This window comes from Marmota flaviventris, chromosome 9, assembly GCF_047511675.1.
Source record: "Marmota flaviventris isolate mMarFla1 chromosome 9, mMarFla1.hap1, whole genome shotgun sequence".
NCBI classification, from domain to species: Eukaryota; Metazoa; Chordata; class Mammalia; order Rodentia; family Sciuridae; genus Marmota; species Marmota flaviventris.
This window is the reverse complement of record NC_092506.1, coordinates 65,004,790-65,024,813: the sequence shown is the minus strand read 5'-3', so window position 1 is coordinate 65,024,813 and position 20,024 is coordinate 65,004,790. Positions and strand designations below refer to the sequence as shown.

The following is a 20,024-nucleotide window of genomic DNA, read 5'->3' as shown; positions in this document are numbered from 1 at the left end:
GACTTCCCCTCCTGTATCACAGCCAGTGGACCTGGTGTGGGGTGAGCCCCAGCCAGCCTTCCACCATGAGCTCACCCCTCTGCTGCCAGGAGGACACTGAGTGGGAGAAACTAAACAATTCCACCTTCCTATCCCATAGCCACCATGTCCAAATTCAAGGAAGCCACCCAAGACTCCTGGGACCTGTCAGATGATTCAGGAAGCAGCCTGAGGAGGTTCCCATTGGCCACAAATGGGCCACCAGAGCATCAATAAGGATAGCAGCTGCAGCGGAGTACAACAAATCTGTTTAAGTTATCAGACCACATGATACAAAACAAATAATCAGTCATTTTGGAGGAGAGTAGGGAATTAATTCATTTTTTTTGAAACTGAAAAATCAGATCAAGCGTTGATCCAGCCTTTGCTCACACTGTGCCAGAGGTGAACCAAGGAGATGAAGGGAAATCCCCAGCTGGAAAAGAATTCCAGCTAAGAAATGAGGAGTAAGTGACAATACTGGACCACCACCTCCTATAACCATAGGAGAGTTAGTGGATTTAGGCAATGGTCAACACCAGCTCCTCACACCATAAAAGAGATAAACAGACATTTCATGCCCCCCCCCACCGCCCAGGGAAGGACACGGCATCTCCTGCAGACCAGTCATGCCACAAAACATTTGCACCTCAATTTCCTCAAGCTTCTAGAGCTAAGTCCTAAATACAGGAATGCAGGGGACAGGGCACATGTTAAACAACACCAGGAAGACAGTCACCAACACCCAGACTGGGAATCCCACAGGGCAGATGACTTTTGTTTCTTCAATAGATAAATCACAAGGAAAGGTAAAAAGATGAAAGAGAAACAACCAATTGCCAATACGGACTTCGGTTTTGATCTCATTCAAATAAAGTGTAAGACGTCTACGTGTTTGCAGCCTGAACTGGGAACTACAATACTTTGGGGGCATTTGGTGATATACATTGAGCATCCCTACTCCTAGAGCTTGGATCTAGAATGTCCCCCAAAGGCTTATGTGTTAAATGCTTGTATCCCAGTATGGCCCTATCAGGAGGTGGTAGAAACTCCCAGAGGTAACACTATGTGGGAAGTTTTAGGTCACAGAGGGATGTGCCCTTGGGATGGTGGGACCTGGGTCTCCTGTGTGGCTTTCAGATCCCAGCCATGAGGCCAACTGTCCTGCTACATCACACATTCCTACCATGATCTGCTGCCTCTCCACCAAAGGTCTTCAGGCAATGGATCTGCTCAATCATGAGTGAACTGCAACCTCTAAAACCACGAGCCAAAATTAACCTTTTCCTCATTATAAATTGATTCATCTTGGGTATTTGTTAAAGTAACAGAAAACTAACACAACTGAAACTTTCTGAGCACTGACATGATGTTTGGGATTTTGGAGCATTTTGGATCTGGGATTTTTCAGATAAGGGATGCTTCCCTGATAAAGGATATACAAATATTCCATAATCAGAAGAACCCTGAAATCCGAAACAGTTTTGGTCCTGAGCATCTTGGATAAGGGATACTCCACCTACATTAAGGAGTTACTTTAAAATGTTTCCGTTGTATATGGGTATTGTGGTTATTATTTTTGAAATGAGTGCTTCTTTTCCAGAGCTGTATCCAGAAACATTCACAGATGAAATGATCTGCTGCCTGGGGGCAGGGGTAGTAGAAGCAGTAAGATTGGCATGAGCTGCTGGCTGCTGGAGTTCTCTGTGCTTGTGGTCTCTGTGCTTGACATTCCCTGTCATCAGGGACACCACAGCCTAGCCTGGCAGCAGGAGCCCTGTGGGTGGTTCAGCTGATCCTCTCAACTCTGTCCCTCAACATGCCCTCCTGTGGGCTTCTCAGAAATCTTCCATGACCACCAAACACCACGATGCCTCCTGCCATCTCCCCCGTGTGTGTGTGTGTGATCTGCCTGCACCCCTTCCCTCAGCTCTCAGGTGCTAGCCCCCACTCCGGCTCCCCAGCACAGCTCCCTTTCCCCACCCACTGGGAGGAGTTCCTCAGACCACCCTGCCACACCCAGCACAGGGCCTGGACCGGCTCCAAAGCTGGTTGGAGTCCTTCTGGCAGGAAAATCCCCAGCTGTGGTCACTGGTGAGGCCCCTGACAAGCTGGTGATGCCCCTGACCAGCTGGTGACCCTGTACACACAACCTCATCTCAGAGACTTAAGTTTGGACTGGGCCACATCTCTGAGCCTCAGTTTCCTCATCTACTTACCCTACCCCCAGGACCATCACAAGAACTCAAACAGAAGGCCTTGGAGGTGTACCACATGCTGCGGAGGGCTGTGCACACCTGGATGGGGCTGTTGGCTGTGGAGTACCTCCGTGGGCACTCAAGGCTGCAAACCTCAGGGCAGGGGGGAGCTGCAGCCACCGGGTGGCCTCCTTCCCAAGAGGAGAAAGGGAAACTCAGCACCACCGGCTGTGGGGTAACTTGGGGCTGACCTGGCTGGTGGCAGGGACTGGGTAGGGTTTGAAGCCTCCCTCACGTGCCTAGGGGCATGGCCTCTTGCAGCACACACCCCAAATCTCAGGGCTGTGATGGGCACCTCAGCGCCCCTAGTGCCCCAGCTCCTGGGCTTTGTCCTGGGAACCTCCCACCAGGTTCAAGCAGCCTCAGGTCATGGGACAGAGAACAGGAGTCGGGAGCCCAGGGAGGGCAGTACTGCTCAGGAGCTGTGGGTATGTGACTGTATGTGCGGATGTAGGGGCGTGGGAGAAAGCTTTCCAGATGTCTACCTGGGACCCCAGGCCCAGCTCACAGCGTTTCTGAGCCACACAGTGGCTGTGGCAAGAAGGGCTGCTGCTCCCTGTGTCACCCAAGTTGGGTAAGATGAGCCACAGGCCTTTTGGAATCCTCAGACCTAGCAGGTTCCTGGTGCTGGGCATCTGAGATTCCTCAGTTCCCAGCTTCTGGATTCAAGAATCTGAAATTTCTTAAGTTTCAGATACTCTAACTGGAGGAGCCAGGAAGGCTGCGTGCCATCCCCGCCTCCTTGGGAGGGCAGAATCCTGCTGCCCAGAGATCAGGACAGCTGGAACCAAGACCTGCTCATCCCAGGCCTGCCTCTCTGCTACCTGCTGGATGGCCTCAGGCAACGTTTCCCCCTCTCTGAACCTGGAGCTTCTGTTCAGCAGTCAGGTTCTCCTAACCCTCCTCAGAATAATTTGAAGTGAGGCCGCGCTTCTACAGTCACTGGGACAGAAAAAGGCAAACCCAGAGAGGGTGGCCAGGTGCCAATTCTGTCGCGCTTGACTGACATTCAACCTTGTCATCAGACTGAGTCACCAGAGGAGGAAGCCACTCAGAGAGGCTGCCCAGGGTTACCCAATGGGACAGTGCATAGCAAGGCAGGGGCCCTCACCGCTTACCATGCTGCCTCTCTGGGAAGAGGCTCAGGAAGTGTCAGGTCTCCCCACCCTACGGTTTCTCATGGTTTCCATGGAGAATGGGTTATTTCCCCCTGCCTGAGAACAGAGCCAGGTGCTACCTCTTCCCACAGAGGGAGGGCTACATTTTTGACTCTCAGAGGAGTTTCCAGCAGTGGCCAGGAGGCAGGCTTGGGAGGGCAGAGACTCCTGGAAGATGGGGGAGGGGGATTCTTTGAATGATATCAGGGGGATGTGGAGGCAGGAAATGGGGAGGCCCTGAGGTGGAGGAGAAAAGGGGCTACGAGACCAGCTCGGGGAGCATTTTGAAGCAGGGTCATTCCCAAGCAAAACCACAATGCAGCCTCTGACCCCCATCTCAGGAAAGGGGCAGAGGGACACATTTTCCCAGCCCATTGCAGGTGACAGTGTCACAGGGTCAAAGGTCCACAGGGCCATGGCCTGGTGCTCCACCTTGAACTCCTGACCCTGGTCCAGCCCCTCCAATCCCTCCATGACCTGCGCAGGAAGCCTTCTCCTCTGAGTCTCAGTTGTCTCTGTTCAAAATGAGCAAGAGGTAAGGAGAGAGGAGGTAAGGGCAGAGCTGTGAAGAAGGATCAACAGGACACCAAGACTATGTGGCCTTGCAGCTGCACTGATACCAATATCAGTCATATCTGGTCACTAGTCTAACAATCTCAAAAGGGTAGGGCAGAGAGGCGCCTCACAGAAAAAGCCAGGCTGTTCCCTCTGGAAAGCCTGGGGCCAGGACTGGGTCAGAGACTGACAGAAGATCCAGGGCTGGTAACTCTGAGGCCATCCAGCAGGAAGCAGAGAGGACTGACCCTGCCCCACAACCTGGCCATCCAGTGCTCCATCCACCCCTGCCCAGCGCCCTGTGGGTAGGGAGACTGGAGACAGCATGGCCTCAGCATGGCTCCCTCTACCCCACATAGGCTGGCTAAGCTGCTGGAGGGGCGCCAGGAGGCCCAGTAAACCCAGGCCTGATGGAGGCCTGGCCGGTCACCTGACTGCTCTGGGCCTCATCCCTGACTGCTGGCAGGAGCGGGGTAGACACTTTGGGAGAGGCTTGTGGAGGGTTGCCCAGGGTTGGGAGGGCACTAGACAGGACTGGGAGAGAGGCGGCAGAGCTCCTGAGGGGCAGCGGTGCTCACGGTGAGACGCACACCACCAAGGCAGGACACACGGCTTTTATTGGGCACGCACAGCGGGCACAGCAGAGGCACTCAGGACCCCACAGGAAGACGGGATGGGACAGAGTGGGGAAGAGCAGTCTGGGGGTACCAGAGAGGAGAGGGCAAGCAAAGAAGCAGAAAGGGGGAACTGCCCCGGGGTCTGACCTCCTCCCATCCCACAGTTAGCAGAGAATAAAGCAGCAATGGCTATAGGCAAGGCCAGCACTTCTCCAAACATGTCCCAGAACATTCCCCAGAGCCACAGTTTCACAGGACCAGAGCTCACCACAGCCCATCTCTCACTATAGAATCCTGACTCCGACACCACCTTCCACATCTCTGAGAGGGAGCCTGCCCCCACCAGCCCCAACACTGGGGATGGTTCTGACCCTCTAGGTCTCAGTACATCTCTTCCCAGGTCCAAGTGCCCTGATGGACCTTTCAAAGGATGTCTCTGGCCAGGGCCAAACAAAGCCAGCCTTGCGACAAGGTGTTGGGGGCACTTGTGGAGGTGCTCGGGTCTGAATCCAGGCAGCAGGTCAGGCCCCTCTAAATGGGGGCTTTGGGCCTGTACAATGGGAAGCAGAATGAGGCTAGAGTTGGAACTGAATCTGCCAGTAACTGTGCCTCATTTTCCCCATCTGGTGAATGGATACCCCCAGTGACCTCCAAGGCCAGTGTTCTCCATCACATTGCTGTCACCTCCAGCCCACTTGAGATTATAAGCCATTGTAACTACCCCCATAGGCTTTACCCACCCCTCCCCTAGCTCCCCTAAAGCAGCCCAGGAAATGCCAAAGCTGTTCCAGTCGAAGGAAATGCCTGCTTCTCTCTGTCCAGTGAGCTGGCGAGGCCTGCTTCCCCAAGGGGACATGCCATCTCTAGCTCCATGGCCCTGGATCCCTCTATCCAGCCTCCCCCCAGGTAGAAGGAAACCCTTTACTAAACTGCTCCCACTTCACTGTATGAATCTCAAAGACTCCCAGCTCAGGAAGCCCCCAACGGGGCTCAACCCAGGTCATGTCAATCAACCCCTTGCCAAGAGTCACCCTTGAACCAGCAGCAATTTTTCAATGGATAACCTAAAATTAGACGTGTCCACAGGGCAGGAATAGACCCTAGTGTGCACTGTGTGAGCCCCGCATGCTGTCTTGATGGATGTGTGCATGCAGGCAGACAGATCTGTATGACTGTATGTAGCTCCCCTTCACTTCTCCACTACAGCCAGCACTGGGTGACAAACCCCAAGCCACTCCCACCACCCAAATCAGCCCTGCAGCAACCCTGCCCCATGTCCTGAGGGTCCTGAGGCATCCTGGGACCACACTGGGTCATTGCAGAAGCAGCACCTTCCCGAGTCCTCAGGCTGGGTGTTCACCTCCTGACAAGGGTGGCCGAGGGTGCGCGGAGAGCAGAAGCCTTCTTCCTGGATTCCCCGAGGAGGTTGCTCCTGTCATCTCCATGTCCCCGTCTCTGGAGGAAGCCAGATGGCTGGTTGTTTGAATCTCTGTCTCTCTTGGTCTTTGACTGTCTCACTCCCTCACAATGAAGCAGAGAAGGCAGGTGCCTATAGCTTCTCCATCTGCCACATGAGCCCCTACCAGGTCTCTATCATCTACAGGGGGTGGCATCGGTGCTCAGTGAAGCTTCTAGACTACAGAGCCGTGGGATCTTTCTGGGAGCTGGAGCTCTGACATCAGGGAAAAGGAGAGGAGGAGAGGAGGACATGGACTCAGGGGGCCTCTGGCCACGCAGAATCCAGGCTGAGCAGCTAGAAGAATGTCCTCCCAAAACACAGGTGTGGGGAAGGGAGGTCCAGGCAGGAAGAGGGTGGGGGCAGATGGGGCAGAGGGCAGCCCCCTCAGAGCTGGCTGAACACCACGGAGGCCTTGAGGTCAGCAGGCTCCAGCCCTTCACCAAAGGTGATGAGGAAGTACATGACCTTGCGGATCTTGGCCAAATCCGACAGGCGCTCCCCGAACTCCAGGGCATCGGCCTCGTTACAATCCATGGCGTCCGAGTCCTCCTTGCGCCAGAAGATGGCAGCGGGGTCCAGCAGCTGGCGCGTCATGAGGTTGGTGAGGTCGGGCGTCCAGTTCTGCGAGGTGCCGGTGATGGTGACCTTGCCGGGCTTGTCCAGCGCCACGTTCCAGCGCTCGAACTGCAGCCTCTGCTGCTGGGTGAAGTCGAGGCGGTACACGGACTCCGCCGGCCTCAGCAGCTTCTCGCCGTCCTGGCGCTTCTCCCCACGCTGCTTCAGGCTCTCCACGCGCAGCCGCATCTGCTTGGTCAGGTCCTTGTCCAGGACCAGCGGCATGTCCAGCTGCTGCTTCTGCGGCCCGTCCTCCGCCATGGCCCAAGTGCTGCTGCTGCTGCTGCTGCTGCTCCCACTGCTCCCGCCAATGTCAAAGAGCCAAATGGGCTGGGGCCTCAGTGCAGAGAGAAGAGGCCACCTAGAGGCGCCGCCTCCCCTTATGCCCTCCCTCCTCTCCTCTCCTCCGCTCCAGGTCACTGGCCCTTCCAGACCCCACCCAGTTCCAAAATAGGGTGGGATGAGAAGTGGGAGTCCACCTGCCTCCTCTCCACTCCTGGAAGTGATAATACAGGTGCTGCAGGCAGGCAGGCAGGAGGGTGCTGGGCTCCCCGGGGACAAGGACGCTGATGTCAATTGCTGTGGAAACCACCTTGACTACATGGATGGGCTGGGAGCTGCTTGTTTGTGAATAAGGGAGTGCTCTGCACGGCAATGCGGGGAGGAGTGGAGCACTGGCTGGAGGCTCGGAGGAGAGGCTGGAAGACCCCTATGGGGGGCAAGAACAGGACCAGACAGGTGCACCCGATGGAGATCTGGAGTCACCCAAGCCAACATCCCAGGTTCCCCTGCCCCTCACTCACCCACATCCAACCACCAAGGCTGGTACATTCTACTTCCTAAATGTCAGGGAGTCTTCCCCTACATTCCCACTGCCAGGACCCCCACCCTGCCACCATCATGTCCCACCCAGATGCCTGGTTCTCAAATTCCAGTGTGCATCAGAATTACTTGTAGGACTTGGAAACGGACTGTCAGCCTCCACTCCCAGAAATTTTGATTTAATCCATGTTGGATGTGGATTTGCATTCCCAACCACCTCCCAGGCTGCTGGCCCAGGAACCAAGCTTTGAGAATCACTGACCAGCTGATTCTGACCTGGCCCTTCCTCCACCCTGTGCCATGGCAACCACATGACTACAGTTCTCTTCTACTAAAGTCCTATCACGTATTCCCCCTGTTACCCCAGGAGACTTGAGGGCAAGGAAGAATCACAAACATCTATATCTCCAGCATCCAACAGGAAGCAGAAGCTCTGTTATCAAAAGTGGGCAAGGGGGCTGAGGTGGTGGCTCAGTGGTAGAACACTGCCTCGCATGTGTGAGGCACTGGGTTTGATCCTCAGTACCGGATAGAATAAATAAGATAAAATATTGTGTCCATCTACAACTAAAAAAAAAAAAAAAAAAAAAGGCAGGATGTGGCTTAGTGGTGGAGGAAGGCCTTGGGTTTGAGTTTAGAATATACACACATACCCCCCCCCACACACAACAGGACACCTGAAAGAACTGGGGTATGTGAGCATAGTTGAGGTGGGGATGGGGCAGAGGGGTAGGCTACCACCATGATATGCAAAGGAAAGAGGAAAGAGGCCCAGGGCCAAGTGTAACAACAGAAAAAAATCTGAAGGATCTCGTGGACCACAAGCAGAGTCAGTTGCTGGATGAAAGCTACGTTAATCAGTGATATCTTGAGCTACATGAATGGCATGGGGGTACCAAAGGAGACAGTACCTGGTTCTGTAGAGTGGGAGTTCAGTGCCAGATCAGAACCTTTGACCTTATAGCTGGAGGGGCGGGGGCGGGGGCACAACTTGGCTGATGAACTGACACCAGGCAGCTTCTCCTTCCTCCATGGGAAGGAGCAGTTTCTACCTTCCTGGCTCTACATTTTGCTTTTCACTTGTATGTCAGCTTCGTTTCTGCCTGTGGCGTCCCCTGCTAGACCACCAACCCTGAGAGGGCAGGGACCGGGCCCATCTTGCTCAGGACCCTAGGCCAGCACCCAGAACAAGGGAAGCACAGAGGAGACCCACAGAAATGCTTGTTGAATGAGTAAGTGGCACTGATAAGAGAATAGCTGCTGGAGGGACTGTGGGGCCAAGGACAAGAGGATGCAGGCAGGTGGGAGAGTCCAGGGCACTGGCTGAGGCCTGAATGAGGTCAGGTCAGCAATGTGCTGGGGCTGGAAGTTGAGGCCAGAGAGACCCAGCCTTGACTGCAGACCACCTAGAGCTGTCCCAGGCTGTGGCTGTGGAGTGACCGAGGTGGCTGTGAATAAGGGAGTGCTCTGCACGGCAATGCGGGGAGTAGTGGAGCACTGGCTGGAGGCTATTGGAGATGGAACCCAGAACTAAGACCAGGGCAGTGGGGAGTAAGGGGCGGAGCAGAGGCATGAGCCACAGGGGCACAGTGATCCCCAGAACGCAGCCTTTCTTGGGGTATAAAAGGCTAGGATCCTGGAGGTGCCACACCCTTTGAACCTAGGTGACAGTGCAGACAACAGCTGGATGAGGATCCAGGAGCACAGGAGAGCGCCTCATCTCTGGCGGGGTGGAGATGTGCAACCAGGAGGAGGCTGAGGGTGGGCCTCACAGACCGAGCAGGAGGGAGGGGGCGACAGGGACCACAGGAGGGGAGGACAGTGCAGGAAGGAGGGGAGCAGGAAACAGAGGGTGCAGAGGCTCCGGAGGAGTGGCAGAAGGGAGGCAAGAGGCTGCAGGCGGTTCTGGATGCGCTGATATCCTTGGCTCAGCTGCCAGACACTGGGGAGGACCCACCCACGGCTGGACGCAGGAACAAATTCAGGGGAGAAAAGCAGGCTCCAAACTTGCACAATTAAAATAAAACTTCTTAACCGAAATAGAAGAAACAACAACATCAACAACTGAAAATCCTTAACACTGGAGGCTACTGGGTAACGAAAGTCACTTGACTTTGTGGTTTGGGGACTTTTTCCACATCTTCTGTTCCAGGACCTTCTGTGGCACTTGGGGCACAGTTGGTGTCCAGGAACGTGCACTGAGCAAACTGCTGAATAACTGAGAACAGGAACTGCTGATATTAAAGGGCCAAGACAAAGCGGGAAACACAAAATGGAACCAAGACTGTCTGTCCCGGCCTCCTCTGCCTTTCCCAAACCCGCCCCAGTACTGCAACCCCCAATTTCCATGCTTTCTTGCAGTCGGGGGCCTGGCTGGCTCCTCCAGGCCAGCCCACGGCCAGGGACACGATGGCTCAGGCAGCAGGCCTGGCCTCTGCTCTGGCTGCACCAGGCTCCCAGGGAGGTGAGTTCACAGACGACCTTGGGTCCAGCCTAGGCATGGTCTCCTGGCAAGTGCTGTCAACTGCCACTTCCTGATTTCAGGTTCACAAAACCTGGCCACCAGAAGTCCACTGCCTCCCTGCCTGCAGGGAACACGCAGTGGGATACGGAGGCCAGGATGCCCCACCAGGGAGCCTATAGGAAGGGAAGCCCACTGCCCGGGGTGTCTGGAAGAGGCGAGGGCAGGAGCTAAGTGTGCAGAGTGCTGGGAGCCAAGGGCTGGTCCTCCTTCCATGATGGCGAATCCTGAGCCTATTGGTCCCAGGCTACTTTAAGAACTAAGAGTGAAGGGTGACTTCCTGGAGGAGGGCACGTGTCAGGTGCCATGCACCTGCTTCTGAGGCCCAGCCTCTCGGAGTGTGCAGCTGGATAGGGGGGGCAGGGGTGCAACTCAGGCTAAACGCCACCCCTGTCCCCTCCATTGCCCTTCCAGGGAGAAAACAGGGTGGGGCAGGGAGGCCCTGCAGGGCAACAGGCCCTGAAAGTGAGGGGTGACAACAAACAGGGCCCCGTCAGGGAGTGTGAGGCACAGTAATGAGCTCCCTGGAGCCTCATCCCAGGACCCAGGGGCTATCGCCACAGCAGTACCTGGAGGCAGAGTGCAATTAGCCAAGAGCTGGGGACCTGAGCTACGGGAGACCAGCCTCCTGGCTCTGCAGCCTGGAAGACCACCCAGGCCGGTGTCCCAACCCCTCAAAGGAGGAAACTTCAGTCCAGAGATAAAAGCAGGCCTGCCCAAGGCGGCACAGCATCAAGACCAGGCCTCCTCCTGTGAGTCTCAGCCTCTTCCTCCAGCAGTAAAGATGGGGAGCTGCCACAGGGACCAAGGGCCAGGCCTGGGGCAGGGTACACAGCGCTGAGCTCCTCCCATCTTGTCCGGCACCAGCCCACTCCTAGACCTGGAGGACTGCCAGCAAGGCCGGCGGTGGAGCTGCCTGTCAAAAGCTGGGTGGAACAATTCGGGGTGGACTTCCATTCCCAAAACTCTCCAGAGGCTCCTCTATGCTGGCTCCTGTGAGGCTCCAAGGGAAGATATAAGTTGGACCGGCTCTGTCTGTGGGGAGCTCACCTCAAGGGGGGAGACAGCAGATAAACAGGCAATTATAGGGCGGGTGGGAGGTGGGGGGGCAGCCCCGTAGGATTCCCTTGTGCCACCTCCAGCCACATGAGTCCTCGCCTAGGGGTGCTGGGGCTCAGAGGCAGGGGGCTTGGTTCTGGACTCAAAGAAGCGGGCTGGAGGCTGCAGGGTGGAGACCAGACCTTCACCTAGAGAATCGGGCCAGGCCCCACAGGATCCCACGTGCTTTCTCCCAGCCTGGATGCCCCTGAATACCCAAATCTATAAGCTGTAGCAGTTGCCTTTGCTGAGGCCCTGCGAGCCCTAAAGCCAGCTGCCCTGACCACTGCAGGAGCCTTAGAGGCCAGGCCTCAGGGATGCCCACTGGGTGGCTGTGAGAGGCCACACCCTGTTCAGAAGAACTGAGAAAAGGGACCTGAGTCCCAGCCTTGGCCAAGGGCATAGCTCCCTCTGATGGCTGATGGATGCCTCAGAGGATGAAGAAAAACACACTATGCTCCTTGCACCCTGCTTGCATAGGAACACCCGATGATCCAGGAATGTTCCTAACGCTGCGTTCACCGAGCGTCACGTCACACGAAGCATGGTAAGGACAGCATGTCAGTCCACCTTCTGGCAAGGCCACTACTCTGATTCTGCAGAGGAATAACCTGAGGTCAGCTACAAAGCTTCCGACTGGTAAGGCTGGGGCTCAGATTGAGCCTGGGCGACTCAATGCCCCAGGCTCTAACAGCCCACCACCCACCCCTTCCTAGGGAGAGCAGGCAGAGCAGAGAAGGGAAAGAAACAACTACTGGAGCTTAATCCTGTGCTCAGCCCAGGTCTCCTCCACAATCCCTGTCTTAATTCACCAAGTTCGGCCTCCACTCCAGCCTCCCTGTTTTCCCCAAAAGGAAGCATTGGATTTGAGGGTCCCAATGCTAAGTGCTGCCATAAAAGAACCAGATGGCAAGACCAGAGTCCATTTGTTCCAACCCCAAACCTTTGGACGGCATGATGATGAACAAGCTGTAGAAGGTGATCAGGATGCTGGACCCGGGCCGCCACCTTCCCCCAACCCTTGTGGCCCTCCCGGACTGGTCAAGAACATCAGCAGTGTAGAACCAGTCAAGAAGCATTGTCCAGACCACTCATGCTGAACAACTGGGAACAGCAAGGCCCAGAGAAGGATAGCAACAGCCCAAGTCACACAGCAGGTTACTGGCAGAGATGCCCTGAGCCCCAACACAGCTGACTCCACACTGAAAATCATGCAGGAAGGTTCCATATGTCACAGGTATATATTCGGCTCCAGAGACACTAGGCACCCAACAGTGGGGAGGGGACACATCAGGATCCCCCTAGAGTTACACAGATGCTACCAGCACCTGCCTCTGGATCTTCAGCTGATGGTGGAGGGAAGGCAAATCTGACGCCCAGCCAGTGCTGAGGGGGCCCAAGGTCGCCCACCCGGCCCTGGAGCAGGCTTTCGGGAAGTCTCCAGCCACATCAGGGCTACACCTGCCTGGCAGTGAGGGCCGCAGGCTGCCTCAATGCCCCAGCAGCCCCGTCCCCAGGCCTCACCTTCTGCCACAGCGACTCACGGGAGGCGAGTGAAGAGCAGGCTGCCACAAACCAGCAGTTGCCCACCTGTCCCTGGTGCAGATCGTGGGAGCTGATGCCATCCACAAAGAGGCGGGGGTCCTCGCAGATGTCCTACAGAGAGGGCAGGGAGAGCGTGAGGGCCCCAGGAGCACAGGATGCCCACCTGCTGCCAGCACAGAGGTTCCCCACTCCCCACACACTGGGGGTCTAACCTTGCAGACCACTCCCCAGACCCCGCCTCCCCAGTTCCTGGTTGGATGCCCTCTTCCTTCTCTGGCCCAGAGCGCGCTTCTGCCAATGGCATGATGATGAACAAGCTGTAGAAGGTGGTCAGGAGGCTGGACCCGGGCCACCACCTTCCTCCCATCCATGTGGCCCTCCCTCACCAGCCAGCCCTCATGGTGCCCTGGGGTGGGAAGGGGGAGGTGAGACAACACCAAAATGACAGCGATGAGCAGAGGGCGGGGCCTAGTGAGCAGAGGGCAGGGGCGTGGCTATCTGAGGGTGGGGAGGGGTGAACAGCGGATGGGGCGTGGCAACAGAGGGCATGGCTGGGGCGAGCTGATGCCCCTTCTGCTCTCATCTGATCCCCACACCCCTGAGGAGTATGGAGTTGCTATTCCATTTCAGGAATGGAGGTCCACAGTAGCGCAGCAGCTTGTTAAAGGCATACCACACAAAATGCCCAAGTGGAACATAAAATCCTGCTGCTTTCCCCGTGGGACGGGCAGCCATGGCAGGGGGCCTACTCCCTAGGACATGCCAGGAAGCCAGGCCGGGCAGCCACTGGACAGGGAAGTGACTCACACAACCTGGTAACTGTGGGACCCAGCCCTTCCTAGTTCCTGGAAGCCCAGGGAAGCCGGCAGGGGGCCTCCGCACCAGACCCTCCCACCAAGCTCACCCAGGGTTTTCCTTTAAGGCTCCCTGAGGCTGGGAAGTGGGAGGACCGTGGACTTTGACCTCAGACACAAGCTAAAAGGGTTCATTCCCCGGCTTCCCACAGCGGCTGACATCCCACTCCAGGCCTGAGGTGGGCAGCTGGTTAGTCCTCCGCAGGGTGACAGACAACCCCTGCCCGGAGCTGAGCCCCACCTACAGCCAGGGGCTGCCTGCATCACTTGTGGGCCAGATGGGCCAGGCTGTGGTGGGGCTGGGCACAAGAGGGGGTCTCTTCTACTGCCCATCCAGGCCTTGGCCAGCGCTGCATATGCAGCTGGCCAACCCAGGCTCCTCTTTTTTTCTCACCAGCACCTTGACTCCACAGAGCTGAAAGTGACTGTCCCCCAAGGGGTGGGATCATGGAGACACTGATTCAGGTCTTCTATGTGCCACACAGCCTGCTAGCACCATGATCAATCCTCACCGTAGCCCGGAGAGGGGAAATATGCCCATTTTACAAATGAAAAGTTGAACAACATGCCCTAGTCATACTGCAGGGGGAGGTGACAGCAGGTCACCTGCAAGTTTGCTCCTGAGCTCCATCCATCAATCACCACAGAGCTCCTGAGGCCCTACCACAGGTGGCCAGTAGATGGTAGCAGAACCAGGAAGATAGAACTCCAATTCCTGCTCCCTATTCATTAACTGTACAAGTTTGGGCCAGTAGCTCAACCTCTCTGTGCCTCCATTTCCTCACCTGTGCAAAGGAGACAGACTGTTATTCCTGCAGGGCTGTTTAAGGCTCCCACAGATCTTAGTGGTGGAGATTTGGGCAGGTGGAAATGGACAAAGGGCCCCTCAGCTCCCATAAGGTGCTTGAGACTCCTCTGGTTTCCAGAGAAACCAGTATCACAGGACTGAGGAAAGGATCAACTCCCAGAGGACACGAGCGGCTCCTGAGACCCAACCCCTGATTCCAGTTGGAACCACAGGGTGACCCAGAGCCAAGCAGCGAGGAGGCTTCCCCACAGCAGGTCTGGGTGCTTCATCTCAGGTCACAGGAGACCAAGGGAGGCAGCCTGCCCCATCCAGTCCCCAGGGCCTCTCAGCTGCCTTCCTATCTCGCCTCCCAGCCCAGCCTGGTGATGACTCAGCATCTGCCTGAGGGCTGGAAGGAGGGAGGAGCTTCAATATCTGGAGGACCCCAGCCAGGGCAGGCCTGGGGGAGACCAGCACTGCAGGGCATGCCGGGAGGTGACTGTGAGGTGCCCTCCACTTCAGATGCTCCCAGCCTGTGGCAGACATGACTGCCCCATTCCATGGAGGAGGCTGAGCCCAGGAGGGGGCAGTGCCACCAAGGTCATGAGGAAAGTGACAAAACCAGGTGTGCTGGGCTCCCACCAGGGTTTTCTCCACTGATGCCCAATGCTGCTGGGCAGATCTGTGGGGCAGGCACGGCCACCCCAGCACAGGGCTCTGGACCCAGGCACCTCTCCAGCAAAGACCCGGCTCCCAGTTAGGCTTCCAGGGTTCCACTGCCCTGACTGCGCGAAAGCTGAGACCTGGGGCCATCAGACAGCCTGGAAGGGAGCACCTGAGGCCTGGGCCTGTTCCTCCTGCCTGGACAGGCTCAGGGTCCTCAGCTGTAACCTGCAGAAACCAAGTGAGTTTGGTGGCACTTGGAATTCAGAGACCATGTTGGGGCACCTGTAAAAGAACCATCATAGAAATAGCTCTCAAGTTCCATGCACACACTGCAAGCCAGGCACTGCCCAAAGCAACCCTGCAAGACCAGTATTGCTAGCATCTCCTTTTATAGATGAGGCACAGAGAAGTTAGGTCACTTGCCCAGGACCACAGAGGAAGAGGTTAACTGAGACTCAAACTCAAAACTCAAAGTCTGGCTCTAGAAATTCCAGGTAGGCCAGGTTATGGGTGACAAAGCCACCCTTCTTTCACCTGTCCCCCTGCATCTGTTCTAAGCCCAGCTCAGGGGCCAGGGGATACCCAGACCATCACCCACCACCATGGGGCCAGGTTTCTCCAGACTGGCATTTGTCCTTCCACCTTTCCTGGGTCGTCAGTTGGACATGTGCCATAGAGTGAGTCAGGGACGGTACCTGTCCACAGGGCCCTGTCTCCCTTGAGCAGGAGGAATGAGAGCCGAGCTGTATGTGAGCGGAGCTGTCACAGCCCGAGCCTGGAGGGATCACAGAGGCCACCATCAAACAGGCATGGAGAGGGCCGATAGGAGGAGTGGCTCCAGAGACAAATGAGAACTCTGAATACTCCCCACAACAGGGGCCAGCCGGAGACAAAGGCCACTCTGACACAACCCCGCCAGGCCTGGCCTGCGCCCTCTTCCACCACTATCCATGCCTTGGGGTCTCCCCCTCCAGCCTGTGAGCTCTGCCCACCTCCAGGGTAAGCAGGGCCTAGCAGGTTCTGCTGGGGCTGTAAATAGCATTGGGAGGGCCAGTGCCAGGGTTGGAGGGGATCGGGCCTGCTGTGAGCCCTGGGCCAAGCCACGGGAGGGCTGGGGAGGCTCCTCTGGTCAACACACCTCTAGGGCACAGACTTCTGCACCTGTGGTCACCTCTCCCTCCTCTGTGGCTCCCAGCCTGTTGGACCGGCTGGACCAGATGCAGGCCACAGCCCTCAGGCACCTCCCCCTGGCACAACAGGAAGTTCAGGTTCCCTGTCCTAGTGTACAAACAGGTATGCACAGGCAGCAGGTCCACAAACACACCCACACTCACACCTACACACACACACACACACCCCCCCCACACACACACACGCACACGAGCAGCACCTCTGGCCTCTGTTCCCTGACCTGTTCTCTGCCCACCTTCACCCAGGTCACCCTGCTCCAGAATTTAAGGTCACAGAAGGAATTGGCAACTGGGGACACTGGGAGGGGGACCTCTGCCTGGGACAGGAAAGGGCAGTGTTCTCGTGAGTCATGCTGTGTGACCTGCACCCTCTGCCCCAGGCTTACCTCCCCCACTGCTCCTATCACCATTCCCATCCTTCAAGGCCACCTCCTTTAACAAGCTTTCCCCAGCTGCCCTGAACCTGTCCCGGTGCCAAGGGCAACGGCTCCTGGCTAGGGCAGAGGTCTGCCTGGCACCTGGCCTCGAAGCAGACAGTCTGCTTGGGGACATTCGGGGTCTACGGCTCGGCACAACAGAAGAGCAGAGGCCACCCCAGGAAATGGGCATGAGCCCCAGAGGGTGGGGATGGACAAGTTCTGGGGGGTTCCAAAGCTGACATCAGTTTGTAGGACCCCCACTTGTCCCACAATGTGTTCCACCAAGTGACCCCCAGAATGATTTCCACGTGAGATAAGCAGAGTGATGGATGGGGGCACTCTGTCCCCACAGGGATGTCAGGTGGCCCCCTACCCAGCCCTGAGCCTGAGAGAGCTGGAAGGTGGCACTGTCCATACTCTTGGGTCTCCCCCGAGTTCCTCGGCCTTGCTGACAGTGCCCATCGCCTCTCCCTGACCAGCCTGTGAGGGAGGCCGGCAGGTGTTTACTGTACTGGAGAGAAAAACAAAAAACAATGAGCTGCAGCAGGGTTGGGCCTAAAGCAGTTGCCCTGGGTGGAGGGGGAAGAGGACAAGACCGGGTCCCACCTGCAGAGTCAATAAGAGGTGTCGCCCCAGGCAGGGAGGGTGGCTGAGGAGAACCTCTAAGAACCGAGGGCCACTGTCACCAACAACTTAGAGAAAAGGAGCCAGAAATGGGGTAGAAGTGAAGAAGGTTCCCTGGGCTGTGGAAGGAGCTGGGCCTCCCTGTGAACAGCTGGGCTACAGGACCACAGACGCGCAGCTGCCCCGGGGCCAAGGTTCACTGGGCAGCGGTGAGAGCTACGGATCAGGAGCTGGGCCCGCCCGCGGAGGCTTGACTTCCTGCTCCATGGACCTCTGTCCAGCCATCCAGAAGTCCAGGGCCCAGGCGCTGCCCACTCACACTCTTTAAATCCACACAGTCAACGTCCCATCGTGTGGTCTCACTTCCGGGTCCTCTGTGGCTCCCCAGGGGTTCAGTCCTTGAGCTGCCTCTCCACAGACAGCTGAACCCCTACTGCAGCCTCGTGGACCCCCCAGACACGTCCCTCAAGACCAAGGAGCACACGCTGTCACCCCTCCCACAGCACAGCGGCTCCGTCCCTGCTTGTCAGCCGGGCTGGAAGGGCCCAGGGAGGAAGGTAGTGAGGTGGACAGACAGGCAGGGCTCCTGGGCCCAGAGAGGGCAGAGATTCCCCCAGGTCACACAGCCAGGCTGAGCCATAGCCTGCCCTACTTGCCCCAGCCAGGCCTCACCAGCCTCCTTCCGGGTCCCCAGGCCACACGCATCTTTAGTCTAGGTGACAGGCCCAGGGCAGGAAGAGGGCCAGGACAAGGGCAGCAAGCAAGGGTGGAGCAAGAAAAGGGCAGAGAGTGAGTGTCCACTCCTCCTCCCGGAACCAAAACCCTACAAAGGCCCTTTGAGGGTAGCCTCCTTCCCCACCCACTTGACAAAGAAAAATGACGTGGGAGGGTGGGCCACCAAAATTCTGTGACCAGGCTGAAGGCTCTGGGGAATTCCAGAGGATGAATGCAGGGGCCAGAGGACCAGGGACCCTTCACGTGGTGTCACAGGAAGGTCCAGGGAGGCAGGACTCCAGGGCACTGGCCCACCCCTGCTAGTGACTCACTGGGTAATCCGGGGTTCAGGCCTCCCCTCCTGGCTTATTCCCCTCACTCTCAAGGGTTCCAATCCAAAAGAGAGCACGGGGATTTGTGAGTTGAAAGGGGTTTCAGACCCTGCCTAGGAGAGGAGCTTGAACAATAAATTTAACTTTCCCCAAAAGTCCAAGACTTTGTAAAATGCAAACCTGATCCTGTCACTTGCTGCATAAGACCCTCAGAGCAAGGGCCAGCACCTCAGCCTGCACAAGGGCCCCACCCAGAGCCGTGGCCCGGTACACCACCCCCAGCCCTGGCCCAAGCCACCCTGGGCACCCAGGCCTGCCATTTCCACCTGCTTTGAGCCTTGGATACAGCTTCCTGCCTCTCCCCTGGCTGAGATGCCTTATCTGAGAACTGAGCAGGAGTCACAGTCTCCTCCCGGTCTAGTCCAGGTGGCAGGTAGAGCAGTCTTCCACTGAAGTCCCTTCTGTGGGACACACCTCACCATGTCACTAACATGGCCATGGGACCTGGGGAGGGGCCTGAACTATGATCTCTAGCAGTCTCTCCTTCACGCCGGCCCCCGGGGACACCCACTCTGCAAGGTCCTCTCCCCACTCAGCCTCCCACCCAGGAAGCAGAGCAGTCACCCCATGGGGCCACACTCCGGCCTCAGTCCTGAGGCCGGGACTGGGGGAGTGGCCGGGAGGTGCCAGAGTCCATCAGGACCAATATTGATGGAAAAGACTCCCAGTTAAAACAGCCAGGCCCTGTTTTAATCTCACAACAAGAAGCACAGGCTCTTACTTCTTACTGCCCTTATCCTTACTGATCAGTCATCAAGATAAACGCTTTCATTTAGACAGGAACGGATGACTGCCAAACCATTAGGATGAGAATAATGAGGAAATCCCTTACACTTGATATCATTCTACATTTTACTAAACAAAGGCCACACCCACAGGCCAAAACAACCCTAGAGGGGAAGGCAGCCAGGCAGAGGTGACCGGTGCACTTTCCACCGTGGGCCTAGCTGGGCAGTGGTGGCTACAGGGTTAGGGCCCATTCTCCTGGACCCCTGCCCAGGTCACATCACATAACAGGGGCTGAAAATAGGACCCTCTGCTCTCTGGGCAGTAGGTATCCCTGTGTCCCTGCAGACTCAGCCTGGGGTCTCTGGCCTGCTCGCCCAGCTCCATGGGGGCCAGACACTGACCTTGGGCCGCTTCCACCGGACAGTGGGCCCTGGGCTGCCCTTGTAGTAGAGCGAGTCATCGGTAGCGGGGAAGTGGGAGTCCTCAAAGAGCACCTTCTTCCGCAGACAGGCCCGCTTCAGAGACGAGTAGTTCTGATCTTCATAAGGCTTCACACAGGAGAACATGGTGGCCGCTGCCCCAGGGGGAGGCAGAATACCTAGAGGACAAGAAGGCACAAAGGCCATCACTCATGGGGTACCTGGGACCCTGTCAGCACCAGCCCCGTGTGCTGCCCTCAGCAGCCCCATGAAGTGGGCTTCACCACCCTCACCATCCAGGTAAGCCAAGGAGCTGAGGGCAGAGGCCACACAGCCGGCGTACGGTGTCCAATCTGCAATCTGGGCTCTCTCCTCTCAGATGCCTGGAGGGGATGCCAGGCCCACAGGCCACCAGTCAGGGCTCAGGGCCGGCCTGGCCACGCCCCCTCCCTCCCTCTTTGTTTAACCAGCTTCCTTAGACCTTGGGGACCCAACAGACAAGTGGCCAACCCAGCCACTCCGGGCTAGCACCACACCCACAGGAGAGCAGCCTGGGTCTCATCCC

The 20,024-nt window shown here is 57.0% G+C and overlaps 2 protein-coding genes across 5 annotated transcripts in view; both read right to left on the bottom strand.

Annotated features, from left to right (window-relative positions):
- Capn5 (calpain 5) overlaps positions 1-20,024 on the bottom strand; it is a 55,472-nt gene that overhangs the window by 18,069 nt on the left and 17,379 nt on the right. For 3 of the 4 annotated variants that reach the window (XM_027942555.2, XM_027942558.2, XM_027942557.2), the window contains 2 exons: positions 19,442-19,638; positions 12,645-12,776 (listed from right to left, as the gene is read on the bottom strand). In XM_027942555.2, the coding sequence (XP_027798356.1) occupies positions 12,645-12,776; positions 19,442-19,606 (297 nt within the window). In that variant the 5' untranslated portion in view covers positions 19,607-19,638. Of the gene's footprint in view, positions 1-12,644; positions 12,777-19,441; positions 19,639-20,024 lie in introns of those variants that run through there. The other variant, XM_027942559.2, reaches the window with a different exon arrangement.
- Omp (olfactory marker protein) lies at positions 4,588-6,940 on the bottom strand. Its single transcript, XM_027942560.2, has one exon. The coding sequence runs from the start codon at positions 6,938-6,940 to the stop codon at positions 6,449-6,451; it is 492 nt and encodes a 163-aa protein (XP_027798361.1). The 3' UTR covers positions 4,588-6,448.